The 25,137-nt window shown below is 38.2% G+C and overlaps 1 protein-coding gene across 3 annotated transcripts in view; it reads right to left on the minus strand.

Moving 5' to 3' along the window:
- The window catches only part of mahj (LisH and WD40 domain-containing protein mahjong), a 460,349-nt gene that overhangs the window by 331,400 nt on the left and 103,812 nt on the right, over nucleotides 1-25,137 (minus strand). For all 3 annotated transcript variants that reach the window (XM_067136681.2, XM_067136682.2, XM_067136683.2), the window contains exon 7: nucleotides 16,208-16,381. In XM_067136681.2, the coding sequence (XP_066992782.2) occupies nucleotides 16,208-16,381 (174 nt within the window). The remainder of the gene's footprint in view (nucleotides 1-16,207; nucleotides 16,382-25,137) is intronic.

A 25,137-nucleotide genomic window follows, 5' to 3' on the forward strand; every position in this document is an offset into this window, starting at 1 on the left:
GGTGTAAGTTAGAAGACGCTCCCTAACAGGAAGTTTATTGAGGTCATTATCATACGTACCTCTTAACTCTTACATTCACGCCGCACTGCGAGCAAAGCCAGTAGTAAGGTTTGACGATTCATTAAAAATTGAGAATGAGCTATGCACACATTCTGGTGGCTACATCACATTCTTCATGTATTAGTTACAAGAGTATTTCAAAAGATGGCAGTATCATCTGAGTTAGATAATTTAAAATATTATCAACGAGTGTGCATTAGAACGTCACTCAATGTGCTCTTAAACATGGCTTCTCGCAGCAAACAAGTGCTTAATAAAAATGATACCTTCGATATTTTATGTAATTGTAATCCCTCATATCTAAAACAAAACAGAAAACTTTACTAATACGTAGATATACCTACGTATTCACACAAATATGAAACACATGGGAACATGTGGTAGCCTGTAAAATGAACTCCAGGCATAATGAAATGTAAGATGATGTTCTGAATTCATATTTTGATGTCAATAATATTTCCATTTATGCCCAAAATTATAATTACATACCTTCGATATCATCTTCATTCTGATTATCTTCGCTAACATCACTTTCCAAGCCACTATCACAGAAATATATAAATAAAATTTCATAAAAGCTCCCATTTTCGTTATTGTTATTACTGTTATTATTATTGAACAATTATTATTTTTATATCATTTTCATTATTATGTTTAGTAATTGCAATGCACATTTTACATTATGAAAATAGGGTGAATAAAACTACAGTAAAACCTGTCTTAACGGACACCTCTCATCGGCGGACACCCCTCATTGGCGGACGATTTTCTAGGTCCGTAATTAAATGCCATGTTATGTAAGAGTAATTTACCCCTATTATACGGACACCCTTTATTACGGACACGGGCACACCATAGCCACGAGAAACTTCAATTAAACCTCTCCTAACGGACACTTTCAAAAAATTCTGTATTTGTGTCCTGTACAGTATGTATTCGCTTACTTTTTGCACAGCCGGTACTTCCAAGAATCACAGACACCGTAACTTTTGATCCTGGCTGTACACATTCTTGGAAGGCAACACTATGCTACGCTATCACTTCCGGAAGTTGTGTGATCTGACATGCTCGACAGCCCTGGAATTCATACCTTCACTGTCAGGTTACTTTTCATTGACTCGTGGGCTTTTGATGTGTTCAATTTTACGTTAGTAAGTGTGTGTAAACATGGCTCCGAGGAAGTTTTTAACTTTAAAAGAAAAGGTAGGCATAATAGACTATCATAAACGTGAGAAGTGTGGTGTGCATAAACTGTCAGAAGTGTTTAAGATTGGAAAGACACAGGCAGCTCAAATTGTGAAAAAGCAAGAGGAACTAGTGAAAGAATGGCATTTAAATGGCAACGAACAGCGCATTAAACTGTTTCAAGGTGGTAGTGGAGCTCTCATTGACAAGGCAACGCTAGAGTGGTTCGCTAAAATAAGAAGTCAGAATGTCCCTGTCTCAGCACCAATGATACAAGCAAAAGCGTGAGAATTCGCGACAGAATTAGGTATTGGAGATTTCAAAGCCTCGAATGGCTGGCTAGAAAGATTCAGAAAGCGACATGGTATCAACTTCAGAGTGATTTGCGGAGAATCATCCAGTGTTAATATGGAGGTTGTTGACAACTGGCAAGAAAAAATACCTTCAATCATAGACGGGTATGCTCCGGAAAATATTTTGAATGCCGATGAAACTGGATTATTTTTCCGTGCTTTACCCGACAAATCTTTGTGTTTCAAAGGAAATCGTTGTACTGGTGGAAAAGTTGCGAAAGAACGTCTTACTGTCTCGTTATGTGCAAGTATGAGTGGAGAACGGGAGGAGCCCCTTGTGATAGGAAAAGCTGCAAAACCAAGGTGTTTTAAAAATATGGACGTTACGAAGTTTGGCATTGAATGGAAAGCGAATAGGAAAGCATGGATGACCAGAGAAATAATGACAGAGTGGCTAGGACAATTGGACAGAAAAATGATACGCTAGGGGCGAAAAGTGTTATTATTCCTCGATAATGCAGCATCGCATCCGGATACAATTAAGTTGCAAAATGTGAAGATCGTCTTTCTCCCACCAAATGTAACATCAGTTTCTCAGCCGCTTGACCAAGGAGTGATCCAGAACTTCAAGGTTATGTACAGACAGTTAGTGATGAAACACATAGTATCAGAACTTAACGAGAATGAAGTAACCCTTCAAACACTGACAAAGGGGCTGAATGTTCTCCAAGCAATTTCATGGATAACCAATGCATGGAAAAACGTCACGGCCTCAACAATTCGTAACTGCTTTCTGAAAGCTGGGTTTCCCGCTAGTGGTGGACATCCCGAAATAGAATCGGATACCCTTCCTGACAGCATGGAAACAACACAAGAGTTGATTAATGCAGCAGGTTACAGTGTACAAGTGAACACCTATATCGAAATTGAATCAGATATTCCAACAGAGTGTAAGAGTGGAGACACGAAAACGATTCTTCAGTCAATCCAAGGGAAGAGGGACAAAAATGAAGATTCTGACGAAAGCGGGAGTGAAGATGATGCTAATGACGACTTTGAAGAAAATACGGAAATGAATGTGCTGCTAATAACCTCGTACAGTGAGGCTCTCGGCATTGTTAAGCGACTGAAAGAATTTTATTGTAAACAAAACGATGAAAAAGGTGTAAATTTGACCCAGGATTTAATTGCACATAGTGAAAACATCATTGCTAAACCGAAATGGACAAAACAAACGAACATTAAGGATTTTTTCAAGTGCTAATGTTTTACTGTACTGTGCTAGATATTGCTACATCTACATACTGATTTGACGTTTCAAAAACTCATACGTTCTTTTTAATTTTAATATGGTGAACGGTAATAGTGTACAGTGTGCTCAATAGAGGTTTCCACAGAAGTGTTTTTGTCTCTTTAATACAGTGCATCGCAGCTGCAGCAGCCCATCTACAACTTTCTCATGTGAGTACAGTGCAGTATATTGTACAATACTGTATACAGTATACAATTAAAGGTACATTTGCGAGAATTGTTAACACATACTATACATGGGTTATTGTGTTCCAACTTATGTTTAATGGTACCGGTTTCATAACCTCTCGCGGGCGGACACCCCTTCATAACGGACATTTTTTTCAGTCCCGAAGGTGTCCGTAATAGGGAGGTTTTACTGTATTTCAGAAAACTGTACTTACTCAGTAATCCATCAGACATTCTTTTTAATTCACAAAACATGGTATAATATATGAACAATTTTAAAATCTCAAGTGATAGCTGATGTGAAACAAAAGACAGTTTTCAAATCTAGATGCTCAAACAAGCACAAAGAGAAAAGAATCATGCAAATATCCCCTATAGGTACAGAGATAAATTCTTTTTTAAATCCTTAAAAATGCCCAGCCCAGAATGATTGTTAGGGACATTCAGGCCCAGACTGGAATGGGTTAATCTACTTCTCTGTCAGCATAGCACATGACAACCATGTGCATTCTCAGGGTGTCGAAAAGAAATCTCCTTCAAAGTTCGCTCAATATATATATATATATTTTTTTTGTGCGTGCACTGGGAGAAGCTCGTTTCTACATCACATGACATCACAGGGGCGTATTTAAACATAGTCAGTTCACTGCTGGTCGTCTTTGCCTAAAGCAGATCCACAACCCTCTAAAATGGCACTAATTCTGCACATTGTTGCATATCCCTCATTTACACTCAGTACCTTACCGAGTTTGTTCTTCACCATGACACTCTACTTCTTCTTTATCCTACTCTCGATATCATGTCCTTTACCATTCCCAAACTCTCAAATAATTCTAAACCAGCAGTTTCTAGGTGAGAGATAGTTTTTGAGAGATCTCTACTAATATATACTCATGTTCTCAATGAATCATCGGAAAACAATTCCTGTGCAATTTTTATTGATAATGCCTCACACTACGTCAAAAGAAGAAACAATTTCTTACACAGTTTCGTAGTGTTCACAGCAATACTCCACTGCGTTAAGCCACATTCAGCACTGGCGAAGGAGGAACAGGAAGAGGAGGTGTGTGATCCTTGAATTTTGCCACGCTCAGTGGAGCCTTCACAAATATTTTCTTAACGTTTGGTACTAACCGGTCAACAGCAGGAAAATTCTGCCATATAACTTCGGCAACTCTGTGGAATCCATATGCAAGACATGTTACATGGACCATTTTTGGGTAAAGTACCTTAAGTCATCTTGCTGCTTTCACCATGTATGGGGCAGCATCAGTTACTAACAACATTCATTCTCGCTTAACTTCACCATCCCACAAAAGCTTCATGGCATATGGAATAGTTAGCTAGATCTAGAACCACTGAGTGAAGTAAATATGCATCACCCGGACGATCGAAGAGAAGTATGCCAATTATAACATTCGCAACATACCTTCAACAAACATCCGAAGATTCATATACGGATACCCACACGCTATTGTTGCCTATAGTAATTCTAATTTTTTGAAGTGTCTTTTCATAACAGGAGGGCAAATAACTTTTTTGCTATGTTGCCTCATCTGGGATCATCTGCAATGTGTATTTAGTTAAGAATTTCCAGAGGTTCACACTGTTCACTTTGTTAAGTGGAATATTGGTAGATATTGGTAGATGCTGAGGAATTCCTGGAGAAACTAGAAAAGAAGATACCTGATGTGGAAGTGATTATAATGGGAAATTTAAATGCACAGGTGGAAAATGAAAGACACAGAAAGGAAGAAGTAATCAGAACATATGGATCTGAGAAAAGGAATGAAGGAGGAGATAAACTAGCTGAGTTTTGTGAAAGGAATGGAATGATTGTGGGCAACTCATGGGTTCGGAAGAAAAACAGCAGGAAAATTACAAGATATGGCTGGGGTGACAGAAAAATAAAATCAATAATTGATTACTTTCTGATGGAAACGACAAACTGCAGATATTTGATGGATGTAACAGCTTTACCAGGAGAAGCATTTGATGGATATCATTGAGTTGAAAAGCAAGCCCTGTTCAAACTGAAGCATCCATAAACTTGAGACGACATTAACCTAATCAAAATATTATTTCTACTTTTAGAACGTTGTGATCATCACATTGACTTTTTAAATAAATGGAACTTTTATCATCTAGTAATTTGCTCCTATGACAAAATATTTTAACAACATGAAATATGTGAAAACATATGCTAGACTGAGTCTCTTTGAATATTAAAAATGTATGGATAAGTCATTGTTATTTAGTGCTACCAAGAATATAATGTGTTTTTTTATTATAATTATTTAGGCTGAAGTTGTCTCACATGGAAGAGACTAAACATGCCCCTTTTAAAAATAAAATAAAAAGGAATAATACTGTACAGTATTCTAAAGGTGGAGTTACCCAATCATTAAGACCTTCTATCTTGTTCAGGTTGACAATATGGATTGAAATTTAATTCTTGTGATACATCTAACTTATGAATAAGATATCCTGAGTCCACCCAGCTTTCACTCCCACAAAACAAAGCTGGCCTAAAAACAGACCAATGTAAAGATAGCTTCATCCAGGAGCTGGTTTCTTACAGAATACTGCTGAACACAACTGAGAGCTTGCTGCATTATATTTTCTGCACCTTGATTCATTCTCACTTACTATACTACATCCTGGGAGGACACACATCCTAAATACTTGAAATTATCTACCTGTTCCAGCTTTATATCCCCAATCTGCCATTCAATTCTCTTTGATTTCTTACCTACTGGCAGCAATCATATCATATTCATCGTCTGTAATGTCATGTTCCAAGATATTAGACTGCAGGCTTTTGGCTCAATCTGTCATTAAGACCAGTCGTAAGCATAGGCCAGACTGCTTACTACATTTCCACCTAACTGAATCACTCCTAGCCACTTAATACCTTCCAGCAGATGATCCATGTAAACTATGAACAGTAAAGGTGAAAGATTACAGCTTTGCTTAACCCCTGCAAGTACCTTGAACTAAGAACTCATTCTACCATCAATTCTCACTGGAGCCTAATTGCAAACACAAATACCTTTTAATTTTTTTTTAATAATGTACCCTTAATCCAACAATCTCCCAGTATGGGGAACATCTTTTTCCCACGGTACTCTGTCATATACTTTTCTAGATCTACAAATCAAACATAACGGTCTATTCCTGCCACTGATGCTTTCACGGGCCATATTTATAGACATGGCATAGGCTTTTGGGTTTATGCCATGTCAGGAAAATAAGGTGAAATTCCTTACGTTTCGCAGAGAACTTTGTACAAGAAGCCTTTCTCGTGAACAGTCAAGATTTTCTTCTGATGACGCAGAGCAAAGTTCTCTGTGAAACGTAAAGAATTTCACCTTATTTTCTTGACACAACATAAGCCTATATCATGTCTATAACGGTCTATTCCTCTTGCAGCATTTTTCAGTTACAATCTGATCCTGACAGCCCCTCTGTAGTCTGACACCACTCTGGTTTTCACCAACTTACTCTCAACCAATGATCATCCAAGATGACAGTGAATACTTTGCCTGGTATACTAATCAATGAGATACCTCGATAGTTGTTGCAATCCTTCCTGTTCCCTTGCTTATAGATACGTGCAATTACTGCCTTTGTCCAATCTGAAGGTACCTTACAAACACTCCACGCTAATGTTACTACTCTATGAAGCCATTTCATCCCTACCTTCCCACTAAACTTCACCATTACAGGTCTAATTTAATCTACTCCAGCTGCTTTATGAAAATGGAGTTTATTAACCATCCTTTCCACTTCCTCAAGTGTAATTTCACCAACATTATTTTCCTCCTCCCCATGAGCTCTGTTGTTCGCGACATCACCATGAAGATTTCTTTTTACGCCGAGAAGATTTTAAAAATATTCCCTTCACCTGACCAGCGATTCCCTGGGATTTATTATGAGTTCACCTGAATTATCCAAAACACTGTTCATATCTTTTTCCCCTCCCTTCCTAAGATTCTTTATTACTGTCCAGAAAGGTTTCCCTGCTGCTTGACCTAACCTTTCCAGGTTATTACTAAAATCTTCCCAAGACTTCTTTTTGGATTCAACAAGTATCTGTTTCACTCTGTTTCTTTTATCTACGTACAATTACCTGCCTGTATCAGCCCTTGTTCGGAGCCATTTCTGATAAGACTCCTTTTTACATTTACAAGCTGCTCTCACTGCATCATTCCACCAAGATGTTTGCTTTTTCCCATCTTTACACACACTTGTTCCTAGGGATTCCTCTGGTGTTTCTACTACAGCTAGAGGATTCGATCCCGGCCGCTTTTTAATCCCGTAGATTTCGGGATTACGTTTTCGGGATCCTGGGATTTTCGGGATTGACATCATTTTTAAAAATTTGTAAAATAGACTGCGTGAAGCGAAACTCTCAGTGTGTTATTTATGCGTCTTTTTGGTGTGTAAATGCCTGTTCTCATTTAGCGCATGCGTTCATCCCCTATGTGCGCGAAAGTCTGAGCACAATGCGTGCATTAGTACATTACCTCTCTTGTGTGAGTGAGATGAGTGAATGCCTTCTTGAAATTTAGCGTCAAAAAGGCGCTTATAGCTTTGTATAATCCAGTGCAGTTGGAAGAGTCCGATTTCGAGCTCATCGATCAAATCATTAAAGTCTTGGCCCCAGTCAAATTAACTGCAGAAGCACTCTCGCACTGATGCATATTTATGCACAACTGGTGCTGCCCTAAAGTTTCTTTTTAAGCAGTTAAATGACAATATCTCTGAGTTGGCTTCCAAATTCAAGATATATTTACAATAGCGCATGAAAGATCGCCGAAGAAATGAGTTGAATGGCGTATTATGCTATCTACAAAATCTTCATAGTGACAATGTGGCGTTCGATGATGAAATAAAGCGTACATTTTCAAGTCTGAGCAAAGTCCTGATAAAAAACACATTGTTTCTTTAACTGAGAGATTAAATGGTAAAAAAACGAAGAGGAAGAACAAAATATGCAAGTCGAGCCTACAAATACAGAAAACAGTGATTTGACGCTCAAAGAAAAACTTCAGCTGGAAATAGAAAACAGCATGTAAATTATGTCTCCTGAAGCATTAAATAAAAATGAATTTTCCAGAATTGTTAAGAAAGAAATGAACTTATACGAGTCTTCAAATTCTACTCAGAGCTATAACCTAGAGCAGGCTTCTAAGTATTTACTTACGATTCCTCCAACTTCCATCGAACCTGAACGCGCTTTCTCAGCAGCTGCATATATGTGCAACAAATTGAGAAGCAGGTTTGGTGATGAGACACTGGACGCGTTGTTATTTCTCAGATCATATTTTTGCAATTCAAACTAGAATGTTGCTATTAAATTAGTTTTCTTTATATTTACGAGAAATATGAAATGTGACTGGTTAATGTTATTTTTAAATACTTTTTGCTAAGAAATTTTCTACCTACTTATTATGTTGTTACATGAAAGTCCTCTATTTAGTCTATGTTCAGAGAGATTGTTAATTTCCAAAGTTTATTTGCATAGTTAGTTACGTAAGGGTTTTTTAACTTTATGTAAGTTTAAAGAGATCTCACTGATTCTTGGAAAAGAATAATTTTCACATAGAGACTGAGTGATTTTCAATCTGGTTAGTCTGACTCTAAGTCTGATTAGTTAGAGTGATTAGATTAGCTAGGTGTATACCGTAAAATATGTTTATTTTGTCTAAATTTCGATTTGCTGATTAAACAGCTGATTTCTGGGAGGAGATCTTATTTTTTATTTGTTTCAATCCCGGGATAATCCCGGGATTGACCAAGTGTAATCCCGAAATCCCGGGATTAGAAATAAGGGCCGGGATCGAATTCCCTAACTACAGCATCCCTGTATGCCACCTATTAGCTTTCTATATCCTGAACCTGGTTACTGTCCATTGTTTGGACTTTTGAATTATCGTATCTATGTACTTCTGTCTAATTTCCTTGACCTGGAACTAGCATTTTCCTGGTGTGAAAATAGGAAACTATGGAAAACCTTCTTCAGGGCTGCGAACAGTGTGGTTTGAACCACTTAATAAGCTTGGATGCAAGCTTATAGCTGTGCGCCATAAACCGCAGTGCGAAATTGCCCTATTGAAAGGTGGAATCACACTATCATCACGTTCCGTGAGCTCACGCGTATTGCGTTGCAGTCTAACCTGTCCAGAAAAATGCGCTATAAGACATCTGTACAGCAATTCCTTCTTGGAATCAGGTCTTCAAAACCTGCAACCTGTCTGTTCTGGGAAAAGAAAGAAAAACATATATACTACTATTCAATGTCCTAACGCATGATGTGACAGCGAAGATCAAGAGATGCACTAAGAGTGTAAACGCATACATATATGCTGATGACATGGCATTGGCCTCAGAGAATAGAGATGAATTGCAGACTGCGATGGATTTTATCACAGAATGGGCAGATGAGAATGAAATGGCACTAAATATAAACAAAACTGAGTTAGTAGTATTCAGGAAAGGTGGTAAATTAGCAAAACAGGACTTTATACAGTGCAAAGGACAGAGGCTCAGGAATAGTAACGCCTACAAATACCTCGGAATCACAATTCAGGTAACTGGAACGTCTTTCTCGATACACCTGAGGGAAAGAATAGCCGCAGCAATTGGGAACATCAACAACATCAAGCAACTACCACGCCTGTCCCTGGAGACAGCCATGCAACTTTTTGTAATCAAGGTTATGCCTGTAGCCACATATAGTCTGGAGTTAATATGGGAGTTCCTCTCGAAGAAACAACTGCAAGAATTGGAAAGTCTGAAAGAGAGGTTCCTCAAGCGAACTCTAAGCGTCTCGAAATACACTCCATCTTGACTAGTCTATGTATTGGCGAGGGAAACGTTTTTAGTGAAGGATGTAAGACTTCACCTACTGCTACCATCCACAACAAGTTATCGGGAACTCTTACAAGGACTGAAAGAAAAAAGAGCAGACATTGGGATGGATTTCTACGGGACAGACGCCGTGATCAACTGTGAATGGACACGCACAGGATATGACTTACGGCATACAGTTACGAGGTTTGCCATACGTGGGTTTCATCATAAAGTATGCCAGACCTTGAATTACCATGAACCAGACCCGGATTGTGTGTGCAGACTCTGTGACCAACACTGTGAGAAGTATCATGCTTTAAAGTGCAAGCATAGGCAACAAACGACCACCCAGCTTGCTAATGAATAGTGGACATGACAATTAAAAGTGCAAACAAACTTGGTGACAATAAGTGGAATGATATTTTATTTATTTCTTATATGGCCATTGGCTGCAATCAAATTCTTATTATTATATTTGGAAATCCTGCGTTTGAAACTCATCACAAATAACAGGTACCCTTATAACAACACCTCAATTTAAATAAAAATTGAGAAATTATAACTGTATATTACTAAAATGAGCAAAATTTGATCAAAGCAATGAAAATGGCCAAAATATGCAACATCAAATTGCTTTAACCAGGTTCAGGGACCGTCATTCACACATTCACTTCTGAACCTTAGTAATTAATGAATTGTGTTGTGCAATTGGTTTTCTGGTGATCATGTTTTGGTATAATAATCATAGGCATACCGTTTTTGACATTTGCACTGATGCTTAGAAACGTAATTTATTTATTTCAGAAATTAACATTTTAATTCTTGAAACATATATATATTTTTAAGTATTTGATGGTTTAGTATATATACTAGATTTTGAATTGTATTGACAAGGTGGAGCTTGACATAATAATAGTAATTCATTCAATATGGACCACTGGTGGCCATCAAGGTCAAGCTAATAGATACTGATTCATATGCAGCCTCAATCAATATGTTTAAGATCAGCGTTATAAACACCCTTCTGCCATTATTTTTACTTTCTGTATTGACAATTATATTGCTTCAGCCAGCTTAAGGTCCTATTTCTAAACAGCAATTCTGCCTAAAAACTGAGAGGTGCAGAAATAAACTTGGTCATCTCAAAATCTGTACAATAAACTTTATTATACCTCAATTATATTTCTCTCGCTAATTCTATCCAATGAGAAAAATTTCCGAGTACTTTTTGTCCTATTTCATATTTTTACCCAGCATTCAATTCAATCTACTTAGGCATCTTCCAACAGGCACCATTTTAGTCTTGGAAATGATAATAATAATAATTTCGTGTGGCTATTTCTAGCCGAGTGCAGCCCTTGTAAGGCAGACCCTCCGATGAGGGTGGGCGGCATCTGCCATTTGTAGGTAACTGCGTGTTATTGTGGTGGAGGATCGTGTTATGTGTGGTGTGTGAGTTGCAGGGATGTTGGGGACAGCACAAACACCCAGCCCCCGGACCATTGGAATTAACCAATGAAGGTTAAAATCCCCGACCCCGCCGGGAATCGAACCTGGGACCCTCTGAACCGAAGGCCAGTACGCTGACCATTCGGCCAACGAGTCGGACTTGGAAATGATGATATTTATAGAATAAAAAAAGTATAAAAAAACAGAAACAAACATTAAACAATCACTTTTGGCATAATAATTTATTTATGTGACAGTGAACATTAATTATGATAATTTTCGAACAAGAAGCTTGGTAATCACAAGAAAACTGATAGATGTACATATATATAATTATCTACAAAGACATTATAATCTTTCTATAAGCAAACACCTATTAAAAATACAAGAGAATTGAGAATCTTTCCAGGAAGTCACTGGAACAAGTAGAGACAACTTAAAATATGAAAGAACAACAAACACTAGGATCACTTCATGAATTATACGCATACTTTCCTCATGTCAATGTTTCAATAACAATACACAATAACATCAGATGGAAATGAGGTGGTTATGTGATTTACTCACAACTGAGATTATATCTGTAGTTCTAACAATAAAGAAAATTGAAGGTTGTAATCAACAAAAATACACAAATGTCATGCAACAAAATTAAATCACTACACAAACTACAATTCAATAAGTAAATGAATTCTTCCTCTCAAACATTACCAAAAGACTTCTAACATAGGGATTTCAAATAAGCAACCAATTATAAAATAATTCTGACTACTACTTACTGCAAAGGGATGTTCCTTTCCCTTGAAGACAACAGAAGAAAAAAGCCAATTAACATAATCATCTTGCATATTTTCATCAAAGCAGTCTAAGATGGAAATTGTTAAGCTTCATCCAAAGGAAATACTCTATTTCAGGTTTAGAGAGTTTTCCATTTAAAACAAAGTTGACCGACTTTGTACAATGTGTTTTTTTCAGTTCACAAATTGAAAATACACTCTTTAAACTTTCTTTGAAAAATTAATCTGTATTATACAGTATTCAAGTACATACAGTAGTCTTGATTATCCGAGTTTAAGTGGATGAAAAATACCTCTGATAACCAAGAACTTGGATAAAACATAAATGGTTACTGAAAAATTGTTTTTTGATTAAAAGTTAGGCCATCTCTTTACTCATTGGACTAAACAGAATGAACAAATCAGGTTTATATGAAATCTCATTTTCTTTTTTCCACTCATTTGACAGACAGCAGACATAGTGATTACAGTACTGAGAAATCAAGCAGCAAAACAGCAATAGGATAGCAGTTGGTGATAATAGACTCGAGGCGCGAAACAACGGAGTCACTGCGTTGAGTGTTCAGTCAGATACCGATCAGAAGAGGGTGGTTAGATGTGCCATGAAACAATTAAATTATTTGACACTGATGGAAACATGATCATTATTTAAGTATATTAGGCTTGATTATACTCGGAACCTTGATTAATCAAGACTCTACTGTAGTTAGAGCATAAAAAGAACCGCAGAATTTATTGAAGATTTTAAGATACCACAGAGCAGATCATAATAATCAAACAAAATCTCACGGTGCAACAGCCCCGAAGGGCCTTAGCCTACCAAGTGACCAATGCTCAATGCATGCAGATTACGAGGTGTTCTGTGGTCACAACATATCCTCATGACCATTATTCTTGGATTTCTAGTCTGGGGGCATTGTGTCACCATCAGTTATCTCGTATTGTAATTATCATTATTTATTTATTGTATGGCATACATGAAAATTATTTATAATTCTACATCAAGATTACAAATGTACTGAAGTGCCTGTGGTGTCCCTAGGAAGGAGTCTCTCAATTCACCACTGTAAGATGTTTATGGGCATTCTTGAACTAAGTGCCTAACCGTCTGTCTTACAGTGTCAAACTCGCAACATGGTGAAGGTCATTTCCTCCACTTGTACAGGAGATCCCCACATACACCGTGATTGGTCCGAATTCTATTTAATTTCAACCAGATCTTTCTAGGCTGAATGAACCCTGGCACCTTCTCAGTTATGCAAGGCATTTCTGAACTCTCTGGAGGGGCAAACAAATTCCAATCATGAGACCATCTCTCAGCCAAACTGAATTTGTTAGCTACCATTTCTCTATTTAAATTACAGTATTTTATTGTGTTGCATCGATTTGGCCAGACCTGTTATATGAAGGGGAAGCGAGTCTCACCCTTTCTTGGAGGCGCCAGGTTCAATTCCTGACCAGTTCAAGGATTTTAATTCCGGACTGGAATGGGATGTGCATATAGATGGATGTCTTGAACGTAATCATTTCACATGTAGATCGTCACCATGAGTAGGTAGTTGTTTGTAGGTCTGGATCTTCTGATATTCACTTATCAGAATGTTGTATCACCACAAATGAGGTGGAGGGATGTGGCTGAGAATAGGAAGTCCATTCTTTAATTTACTTGGCTTGCTGATTTCACAGCCAATGATGACCTGGAAACTTCTATCATTCAATATGTTGCTTACAAGACGAGCCAATGTCTTACAAGGGATAACCTGAAGTAGTTAATAAATAACACCCTCTCTCCAAACAATGTCATAAGCTGCCTTAAGGTCTATGAATGCCACAGATGTTTTTTGGCGATTCTGGAACCCTGCCTCAATGTAGGTGGCTAATGACAGTACTTGGTCTGTGCAACTCCGTTGTGGTCTGAATCCTGCTTGTTCTATGGGAATTACCTCAAGCACTTTTGAGGCGATTCTGCTCAGGATTAGTCTCTCACTTAACTTGTAGCATACACTCAACAGTGAGATAGGTCTATAGCTGTCTGTTCTGTCACTGGGTTTCCCATGCTTCAATATGGCAACGATCCTAGCCAATTTAAACAAACGAGGTAGCTTGCTGGTCTGAACAATATTAGTGGATAGCTTGGATAGCCACAGTCGAGTGCGTTTGCCACAATTTATGAAGAATTGGGGATGTATTCCATCAAATCATGATGCCTTACCACTTTTGACATCTGTCAGAGCTGTGTCAATGTCATTGGTGGTGACGGGTCTGGTATATTCTGAACCACATTTACTTGTGGCTTTTAGGTTGGCCAGCTCTTTCTTGATATATCTTGTTTTTTCTGTCTCTAGATATTCAAGATATATGCAGAATGGACCTTGAATCAGCCATCAGATCCGGGTAAAAATCTCCGACCTGGCTGAGAAATGAATCTGGAGCCTCCAGGTAAGAGACAGGAACACTACCCCTATACCAAGAGACCAACTAATTATCAAAGCAACACGTAAATACAAATATCACAAGACCATCCAATGTTTACGCAGTTATCACACTCAACAGGACATGGTAAAGATAACCAAAAATGTTCCATGATATTCGATAAGTGACCAACACAAGTATGGCACACTGTTCCCTGTCTGCCATTTCTCTATTTAAATTACAGTATTTTATTGTGTTGCATCGATTTGGCCAGAGATGTTATGTGAAGGGGAAGCGAGTCTCACCCTTTCTTGGAGGCGCCAGGTTCAATACCTGACCAGTTCAAGGATTTTATTTAAGGACTGGAATGGGATTCACTCAACCTTGCAAGACCAGCTGAGGAACTGCCTGATTTGTGAGTCAGCAGACTTGATCGCAAAAGCCAAGCAATATTGCAGACACATCAGTATCTGCAAGTCATCTAAGCAGGCCAAGGCCCTTAGTAGGATGTTGCACCATGGGTTTGTTTGTTCATTATATCGGTGGAAGTTCTGATTTATTCAGTATTTCACTGTTGCACGACTGTTGAAATTGTTTTGTTTCTGCATGGAGAAAGTTATGTTTTCGAGAGATTGTCATATAGCTTCATGAAACTGAAAACAAGGTCCGTTTAAGGTAGGTTTCTGATTTATTCAAGGTAACTATGTGACTCCAATACAATTCTTTGTGAGATCCAGAATGTTGTTCAATACTATATAAACTTTTAAATCAAACTACTCAGTATCTATTTAGAAGAAAATATCAACATCACACCAAGTTCTGAAGAAGAGCCCACTAAAGAAACACTGGCTCCCTTTAAATAAAATACAACACACCACAATAGTGAAAAAAAAAAAAAAAACTTTAGAAATGACCAAGGAGCTCATTAAAGTCTACACAATACATAAAGAGAACGAAAAGTTAAATACAAAATCACTGTATAATACTAAACCCATTTTTATATTCAAAGATATTAGTTATAAAGTTCAAATAGAGTTATTCCATATTGATATATTTCAATGTTCATTGTTAATTTAGTTACAAGTGGTCTCAAGAATGCAAGAATTTTGTCTTTAACATGTCAATGAAACTAGTGACAGATTTCTTCTATGCTAACTGAGCTGGAATCACATGACTGAGCACAGGTGGTGTTTATAGCCAAGTTTCACACAATTAGTTTCTACCAGTTCAAATACTTATTCACTGAAATTGGTTGCTGTAATGTCTGCATGTTACCATGAGAACACCGGGTTAACTTCAGCCATACAAAACAGACATCTTTAGCAATAAGGAACAGGTAAATTTAGAGCTAAAATGGCTCATATCAGCTAATACTTTATGCTGACATCAGTCCATCCCCAATTTCTTTCCATCATACCACACTGAAATTGCAACATGCATTATAAAAAGAAAGGTCTCCTTCCACTGTAATCGATCTTCGACATTGTAAGAACCATCTTCAGAAAAATTCAAACAACTTTCATAATCACTAACACACACTAAATAATATAATTAATATTACAGTACACAGGACAATCAAAATTATTAACAAGAGGTGAAAATAACACTCCCACAAAAAAAAAAAAAAAAAGGCAAGAACTTCAATATAATGAATAACATCAGGTGTGAACTTACCATCTTCAATCTCTTTTATCTTCTTCCCATTTTCTATTCTTAGCAAACTTCCATTGATATGACCACCTTCCACCTCCATGTGTATGTCGCAAGGTGGTGGAGAGTTCATTAAAGGAGGTGAAGCTAGTGGTGAGCGGTACTTTAAGCCCCCATTTTCTTTATGATGACTCTCAGCTTAAATTAAAAAGAAAAATAGCAACGTTACAAAACTTGTTTTCATACAGTTATTGGCCTGATATAGATTAAATTCCTAATCATTTGGTTTACATTTAAAGATTAAGAAACTACCAGAAATGATATCAGAATATAGCTGATAAATCCTGCTGAATAATGGAAAAAATAAAAGAGGAAGAGTGATGAATTCAGGTAAGAATGCAACTCATATTCTAGTTTCAGAAATATATATCTGACATAACATCTTTAACAGATAGAAGAAAGTGTTATTCTAATCTACTGAGTACATAGTTATCCTTTGCTTGCAAAAGGTAGTTGCTGCTGCACATTATTTTTTCATTATTCATCCTGATTTATGGACTGCAGAAAGAACAAAATGAATGGTCAGTATGGTATTTGCAGCAATGGATTTTATAGGAAGTAACCACCCAAGTATGTGAAGTGAACAATTACTTCTAGCTCTGTATCTCTCGTTTTTATAGATCCTTCTCCTATGCTGATCAACCAACGGCAGTAATTAATGTACGAACATTGACGCCAGATACTTACCCTTTCTCCCCTGACTGTTTCAATGTAAATATTTGTATAAACTTTATAATTTCCTATGATTTTCTAATGAGTGCGTCAACTATTCTTCGGAACACCACTGCTGACTCTGCTAAAATACCCAGTGATTTTACGCATTGGTGCCGACTACTTTGTCTATAAACTTATATTGTTTAACTGTATCACCAGTAAACAAATTTTTCTTGGTTGCTTAATTTTTCCCATTGTAATGTATCTTAATATTTATAATTTAATTACTAATCAGATACCTGATTCTTGCCTTGAGGAGGTAATTTGACTGATGATGCCCTCAATGAAGGGCGAAACATGTCTCAAATGGAATTAAAAATAAATTCCTAAATGTTTAAAAATTTATATGTATTGAATAGGTGACACAATAAACCCTTTAGCATCCTACATTCAATATCTTCAATACGGATAACAATGATTTTTATCATTTGCAACATACCACTTAGTCGAGCAGCTCGTCTTCTTTCTCCCAATTCTTCTTAGCCCAAATTTTTTAAACATTTTTGTAAAGCTACTCTTTTGTCGGAAATCACCCAGAACAAATCGAGCTGCTTTTCTTTGGATTTTTTCCAGTTCTTGAATCAAGTAATTCTGGTGAGGGTCCCATACCCTGGAATCATACTCTACTTGGGGTCTTACCATAGACTTATATGCCCTCTCCTTTACATCCTTACTACAACCCCTAAACACCCTCATAACCTTGTGCAGAGATCTGAACCCTGTATTTACAAGCCCATTTATGTGATTACCCCAATAAAGATCTTTCCTTATATTACACCTAGAAACTTACAATGATCCCCAAAAGGAACTTTCACCCCATCAACACAGTAAATAAAATTGAGAGGACTTTTTCTATTTGAGAAACACACAACCTGACATTTAACCCCATTTACCACCATACCATTGTGTACTGTCCATCTCACAACATTATCAAGGTCATCTTGCAGTTGCTCACAATCTTGTAACTTATTTATTACTCTATACAGAACATCATCCGCAAAAAGCCTCACCTCTGATTCCACTTCTTTACTCATATTTATATACACTGCTGTTTGTAGAAAGTGAAACACTCAGAAGCAATGGTCTGAAACACGCCAAAATCATAGGACGTGTAGAACATTGGAACCATAATAAGTGTTTTAAATTGCAGAGAGATGGTGTGCACGTAGGCCCAACAGTGCCCTTCTGTGTGTGACCGACCAGGGCAATATTACGCAATGCTCAGTCAGTGCGGAGCCTTCATACGAAGTGGAAACTTTACCTAAGTGCCACTATGCCTCGCCGACATCACAGGAGGGAATATCAGAATGCAAGTCCGTTCAAACGGGGCAGAATGCTAGGGCTCTGGGAGATGGGTCTGTCGTTCCGTGACATTGTGGCTGGTACAGGGTACGCTGCTTCAACAGTGAGGCATATATAGAACCAGTGGAGAGAAGGGGGCCGTACACAGCGCCGACAGGGTACTGGACGACACAATGTGACCACAGCGCGAGATAACTGCCATCATGTCCGCTTGGCTGTAACGGAGAGAACAGCTTCGTCCACGGTGCTGGCTCGACGTTGGAGCACTGCAACGGGTGTGGGGATGTCTGCATTGACGGTTCGATACCGTCTTCTGAGGGACGGACTGGTGGCACACATGCCATTGCGCCGGCTTCCATTGACCAGCAACCACCAATGCCGTAGACTGCAATGGACATGTGAACACCGACACTGGCCTGCTGAGTGGCAAAATGTAGTGTCCAACAGTGATGGCTGCATACACGTTAGACGCCGCCGTGGTGAATGCCATCGGGCAGACTGTATTGTTGAGTGGCATAGTGGACACACGCCATGTGTGATGCTTTGGAGCGCAATTGCATATAACATGCGATCTCGCCTCCTACGTCTTGAGGGCAATCTGAACAGCTACCGCTACATCAGGGAGGTTTTAGAGCCCGAGGCACTGCCCCTCTTGCAGGCTGTTCCAGACGCCATAATCCAGTAGGACAATACCCGGCCGCATGTGGCGAGGAATGTGCAAGCCTTCTTCGAAGAACGACGGATACCATTGCTTCTCTGGCCTGCCCGTTTGCAGGAAATGTCACCCACTGAACATTTCTTCGATATGGTCGGTCAGCACCATGTTCGTTCAGGTTCTCCTGCAGCCACTGTTGATGGTTTATGGACGCGCCTACAAACCGCATGTCAGAGTATTCCCCAGCAGCATATTCAGGGACTCTTTGATTCCATGCCACGACATCTAGTGGCTCTGATTGCGTGTGGTGGCACTACACAGTACGGAATTTCCACAGTCACCGTGTATGTACAGTTCTGTAATTGTAATCATTTGTGTCTTGTCATGTCCGTAATATGTGGTATAAATTGTATTGTGATCACAGCTCTCGGTCTTGGTGTTTCACTTTCTACAAACAGCAGTGTATATAACAAAACATAAAGGTCCAATTAAAGGTCCATTAATATTGCCTTGCAGAATTCCCCTCTTAATTATTACACAGTCAGATAAAGCTTTGCCTACTTTAATTCTCTGTGATCTATTTTCTATATAGCAACCCATTCACTCACTCTTGGCCTCTAATTTTCAGCTTTATGTCTATCACCCTTTCTTTATACACAGGGGCTACTATAGCAACTCTCCATTCATTTGGTATAGCTCCTTCAACCAAACAATAATCAAATAAGTACTTCAGATATGGTACTATATCCCAACCCATTGTCTTTAGTATATCCCCAGAAATCTTATCAATTCCAGCCGCTTTTCTAGTTTCCAACTTTTGTATCTTATTGTAAATGTCATTGTTATCATATGTACATTTTAATACTTCTTTAGCATTAGTCACCTCTTCTATATGGACATTATCCTTGTAAACAACAATCTTTACATACTGCTGACTGAATACTTCTGCCTTTTGAAGATCCTCACATACACACTCCTCTTGTTCATTAATGATTCCTGGAATGTCTTTCTTGGAACATGTTTCTGCCTTAAAATACCTATACATACCCTTCCATTTTTCACCAAAATTTGTATGACCACCAATTATGCTTGCCATCATGTTATCCTTACCTGCCTTCTTTGTTAGATTCAATCTCCTAGTAAGTTCCTTCAATATCTCCTTACTTCCACAGCCATTTCTAACTATTTCTTTCGAATCTGCACCTCCTTCTTAGTCTCTTTCTCTATTATAATAATGTGGGTCTTTAACATTCCTTACCACCTTTAAAGGTACAAACCTACATTCACATCCCTCAACAATTGCTTTAAACCCATCCCAGGGTCTCTTTACATTTATATTTATCATTTTCCACCAATCATAATTACTTTTTTTAAACTGCCTCATGCCTGCTTTATCAGCCATATGGTACTGCCTAATAGCCCTACTTTTAAGACCACCCTTTCTATCATACTTATTTTTAACTACGACAAAAACAGCTTCATGATCACTAATACCATCTATTACTTCGGTTTCTCTATAGAGCTCATCTGGTTTTACCAGCACCACGTCCAGGATATTTTTACCTCTAGCTGGTTCCATCACTTTCTGAATCAGCTGTCCTTCCCATATTAACTTATTTGCCGTTTGTTGGTCATGCTCCCTGTTGTTCGCATTTCCTTCCTGGTTGACATTCCGTACATTCAGATCTCCCACTACAATCACATTCCTTTCCATGTTGTTTCCCACATAGCTGATTATCTTATCAAATAATTCTGAATCCGTGTCAGCGCTACCCTTTCCCGGTCTGTACACTCCGACGACATCAATTTGCCTATTGTCTTTAGAAATGAGCCTTACACCTAGAATTTCATGTTTGTCATCTTTAACTTTTTCGTAGCTTACAAATTCTTCTTTCACAAGAATGAATACTCCCCCTCCCATCATTCCTATCTCTACGATACACACTCCAGTTCCATGAGAAAATTTCTCCATCTATTATATCATTTCTCAGTCATTATTCAACTCCTATTACATTGTCTGGTAAGTATATATATATATTAAATTACTTAATTCTATTCCTTTCTTTACAATACTTCTACTGTTCAACACTAACATTTTTATGCCATACCTACTTGACTTCCAGATCTCTGTACCCTTATCACTGCTCCCTAGACCACTCCGTTTCCCTGAATGTACTTCTACACTATGTTACTCTATGTAATTTTAAACATGTGTTTCTCTATTCTGTATCGTATTCTTGAATATTTTTGAGCATTTAAAAATTTAATGCAAATACTAGCGTGCATAGTTCGGGTTTCTAAGAAAGTTTTTCCTAAATATTTGACTATGTTGATATTATAAAATGTACTATTTCTTTATTCATTTCATTAATTATAATTGTAAACACTTGTTTCTTTGTGTTTATCGTAATTATTTTTACGTTCAAACGTAACCTTAAATTTAATAGCTTTCTTTTCATTTTTTCAGCACATCCTCATACAAAAAAAAATAACCAGTTTTGGCTGTAATTTAACAGATAGGTCTATATACTGACCAGATTTTGTAATAGGAGTTCAATCATGGCTGAGAAATTAATTAATGGATGCAGAAATGTTCTCACGGAACTGGAGTGTTTATTGTAGAGATAGGATAGGAATGGTAGAAGGGGGAGTATTCATTCTGGTGAAAGAAGAATTGTAAGCTACAAAAAAGTTTAAGATGACAAACATGGAATTCTAGGTGTAAGGCTCATTTCTAAAGATAATAGGCAACTTGATGTTTTTGGAGTGTACAGACCTGGAAAGGGTTGTCAGACACTGATTCAGAATTATCTGATAAGATAATCAGCTATGTGGGAAACTATATGAAAAGGAACATGATTATAGCGGGTGATATCAATTTATCAAATGTCGACTGGGAAGGTACTGCAAAACAACAGGAAGCATGACTAACAAATGGCAAATAAGTTAATTTGGGAAGGACAGCTGAAATAGAAAGGGATGGAACAAACTAGAGGGAAGAATATTCAGGATGTGGTGCTGGAAAAAACAAATGATCTCTACACAGAAAATGAAATAATACCGTATTTACGTGAATAATCGCCACATATATTTTTTTTTGAAATTTGAGGCACAAAATTGCAATGCGGGTTTTATATGTGTCAAGGTTGGCAACACGCTCCTGGTTCACATAGTTTTTTTTGGGGGGGTGTACAGTTATGCTTTGATGCTTTGTGTAACCGCAAATGGAAGAAAAACTGCACCCCCCCAGCCCCAAATCCTGTGTAGTTCAGGAACTTAAGGCAATTTATTATAATCATGTAATTGTGAGTCAGTGGACATTTAGGATGTGTAATTATGTGCAATAATGTGAAAATGTGTTTATTTTGACACGGGTCGTGCATGCTGTGTGCCAGGTTGTAAATCAAACTACCAATGCCTCTTGTACTACTATTTTTAAGTTTCATAAGGAGAAAACATTAAGAGGAAAGTGGATTAGGAGTATACACCATGACAATTTTGAAATCAATGATAAAACAGTAGTATGCATACACCATTTTGAGGATATGTTTGTGGTTAGGGAAGATGTTTTTCCAGTTCTAAATGGAGAACCTATTCCTGTTCCACGAAAATATCCAAAACTAAGTAATGATGCTTGATGATTCTTTGGACATATCATGAGGATGCAGGACTCGAGACTTCTGAAACAACTAGTACAACACAATCTCGTCTCAAAAAATACCACAACAGGATGTAAATGGATCAGAGAAGTAAGAGAGGATCTGAAGGAAATAGGCCTTACAACAGAAGACACCAAAAATAAGATAAAATTGAATACAAAACTCAAGAATACAAACCTCCGCTTTACCCTTACACAAAACAAACCAACAACACGCACATTTTCAACTGAGGAAAGGGCACGAAGATCGGAGCGTCTGAAGAAGTACTGGGAGGACCGCAAAGCCCGAACAATCCCTTCAAAGAGACCTGAACGACGGACTGACTAAAGTGATCCTATGTGGTCATAAAAGAAGAAGAAGAAGAAGAAGAAGAAGAAGAAGATGCTTATACCACAATTTTCCCTAATCAACCATCATATCGAACAGTGAGGCTTAATAAAGGAAGAAAAGATCCTAAAGAACGTGTGCAGCAGATATCACGAGAGAGATGAGGAGAATTTTAATGAATAGTGTGAACAGGATACTGTTGCAAATTTTGACATATGTGAAATTAAGAATAGGCAGATAAATCCATTCATGACAATTGTGAAGGAAGACTATGTTAGTTTCATTAAAATACACTGAGTGGTACTGAGTGGTGTGAAAATGGGAAACCACGGAAAACCATTTTCAGGGCTGCCAACAGTGGGGTTCGAACCTACTATCTCCCGAATACTGGATACTGGCCGCACTTAAGCGACTGCAGCTATCGAGCTCGGTTATATATATATAAACAAATTAAACAAATTAAGCCAGAAATGCACATTTCAAGGAAATATTGAGTAAGCTCATAACAGTAATACACTTCGGTTTTGATGTTAAAACACTTCACACTTTCACTTCACAGACCTTGGAGATGATCTCGGGGACCTCTGTTTGTATCTTCAAAAGTGTGTATTGCCACCTCTTGCACCAATGACAGCATTCAACCTTTCAGGCATGCTCCTGATTAACGTGGTAATGTCCTGTTGAGGAATCACCTCCCATCCTTCCAGGAGGGTGTTCCGTAAGCCCTGTAGGGTCTCTGGATAGTGCTGATGGGCTCTTCTACCCAGCTGGTCCTCAACATGCTCAATAGGATTCAAATCAGGGCTTCAAGCACGCCAAGCCATAGCACGAATCCCTGTTTCATCCAAGAACTCTTGCACAATTCTCGCAACATGTGGGCGTGCATTGTCATGCATTACTGTAAAATCATCACCAAAAAATGGAGCAAAAGGCACAACATGCTCCTAAAGGATTTCCTCCTGATATCGATGTGTGGTAAGGCCCCCATTCTCCACAAAGACCTAATCCGTCCTTGCAGCTGTATTGATTCCTGTCCACCCATCACAGAACCACTCTGAAAATGCGTCCTGAATGAGAATGTGCAAGGAGAATACCTTTCCCTGACCTTCTCCAGACTCTCTCTCTTTCATCAGGTGATCAGAGGCCAAATCGCGACTCGTCGGTGAACAACACTTGATCCCATTGTTGTACTGTCCAGCCAAGATGTTCCCTTGTGAAATCTAGTCGAGCTGTGCAATGCTCTCTGATGAATTCCGGACCTGTAGCTGGTCTTTTGGACTTAAGATTGGCTTCTTCCAGTCTTCTACGAACTGTTCTCTCACTATCATTGACCCCTCATTGAACTCGGTGGAGTGGATTTCGTGCTTCAACGGCAGTGGTGTCATGCTTAAGGAGAACTTTAAGTTGTAAGAAGCAGTCATCTCTCTGCAATGTTGCTCTTCTTGGGCCTGATCCTGGTCTCCTTGCAAAGCATTCAGTTTCCCTGTACCTTCGTATGGTTCTGGAAATCATGGAAGGTGTGGTCCTTAATACTTCTGCGACATAATAGATGCTGCGACCATCTTCTACCAAAGCAACAGCTTTCGGAGCTTGTTCAGGGCTTAACTGCATGTTTACTCCAGAAAGCTGATTAAGACAATCACAGCAAGGTCCTACAACCACGTGTGATTGAAAGAGGAACAATTAAAGGTACAACAATAAGCGCTACAAGAGCGGGAAAACATCGACTCATGTCCAGCGATCTGTTTTCCAGGTTGTGCTGGAAAGAACAATTGAGGCTAGTGCAATAAACAAACAACTTTGCTTGCAGAGCAACGCCAATAACAAGCCCCGTCTTGAAAAAAAAAAAATAGGTTGAAGTTCTTCACGTAGATTAAATAGATAATTACACAATAACTACATATCATTTACTGGGAGTTGCATTTTTCGTGCCACTCTGTAGATGATAATGGATATTGAGATATTCCATCAGTGTCCATGTACTTGAAGGTCTCCAGCAATTTAGATATAAGTGTATTTTACAAGAATCTGTGTCTGCATCTTGGAGTGTAATGGAAACAAAACCTACAAGTATGATAGATGGAGAAAGCTGGAGAATCTGGTGAGTTGTCTTGTTAATTATAATGAGGAAAATGTCTCTCTCTCTGAAAGAATAACTTCATTGATAAATGTTACAAAGGAGGGTTTGCTACTTGATGCTGATATGAATGTAAAGAGGGCTGGAAAGATACAGTTTG

Source organism: Anabrus simplex, chromosome 1, assembly GCF_040414725.1.
Source record: "Anabrus simplex isolate iqAnaSimp1 chromosome 1, ASM4041472v1, whole genome shotgun sequence".
Taxonomy (NCBI): Eukaryota; Metazoa; Arthropoda; class Insecta; order Orthoptera; family Tettigoniidae; genus Anabrus; species Anabrus simplex.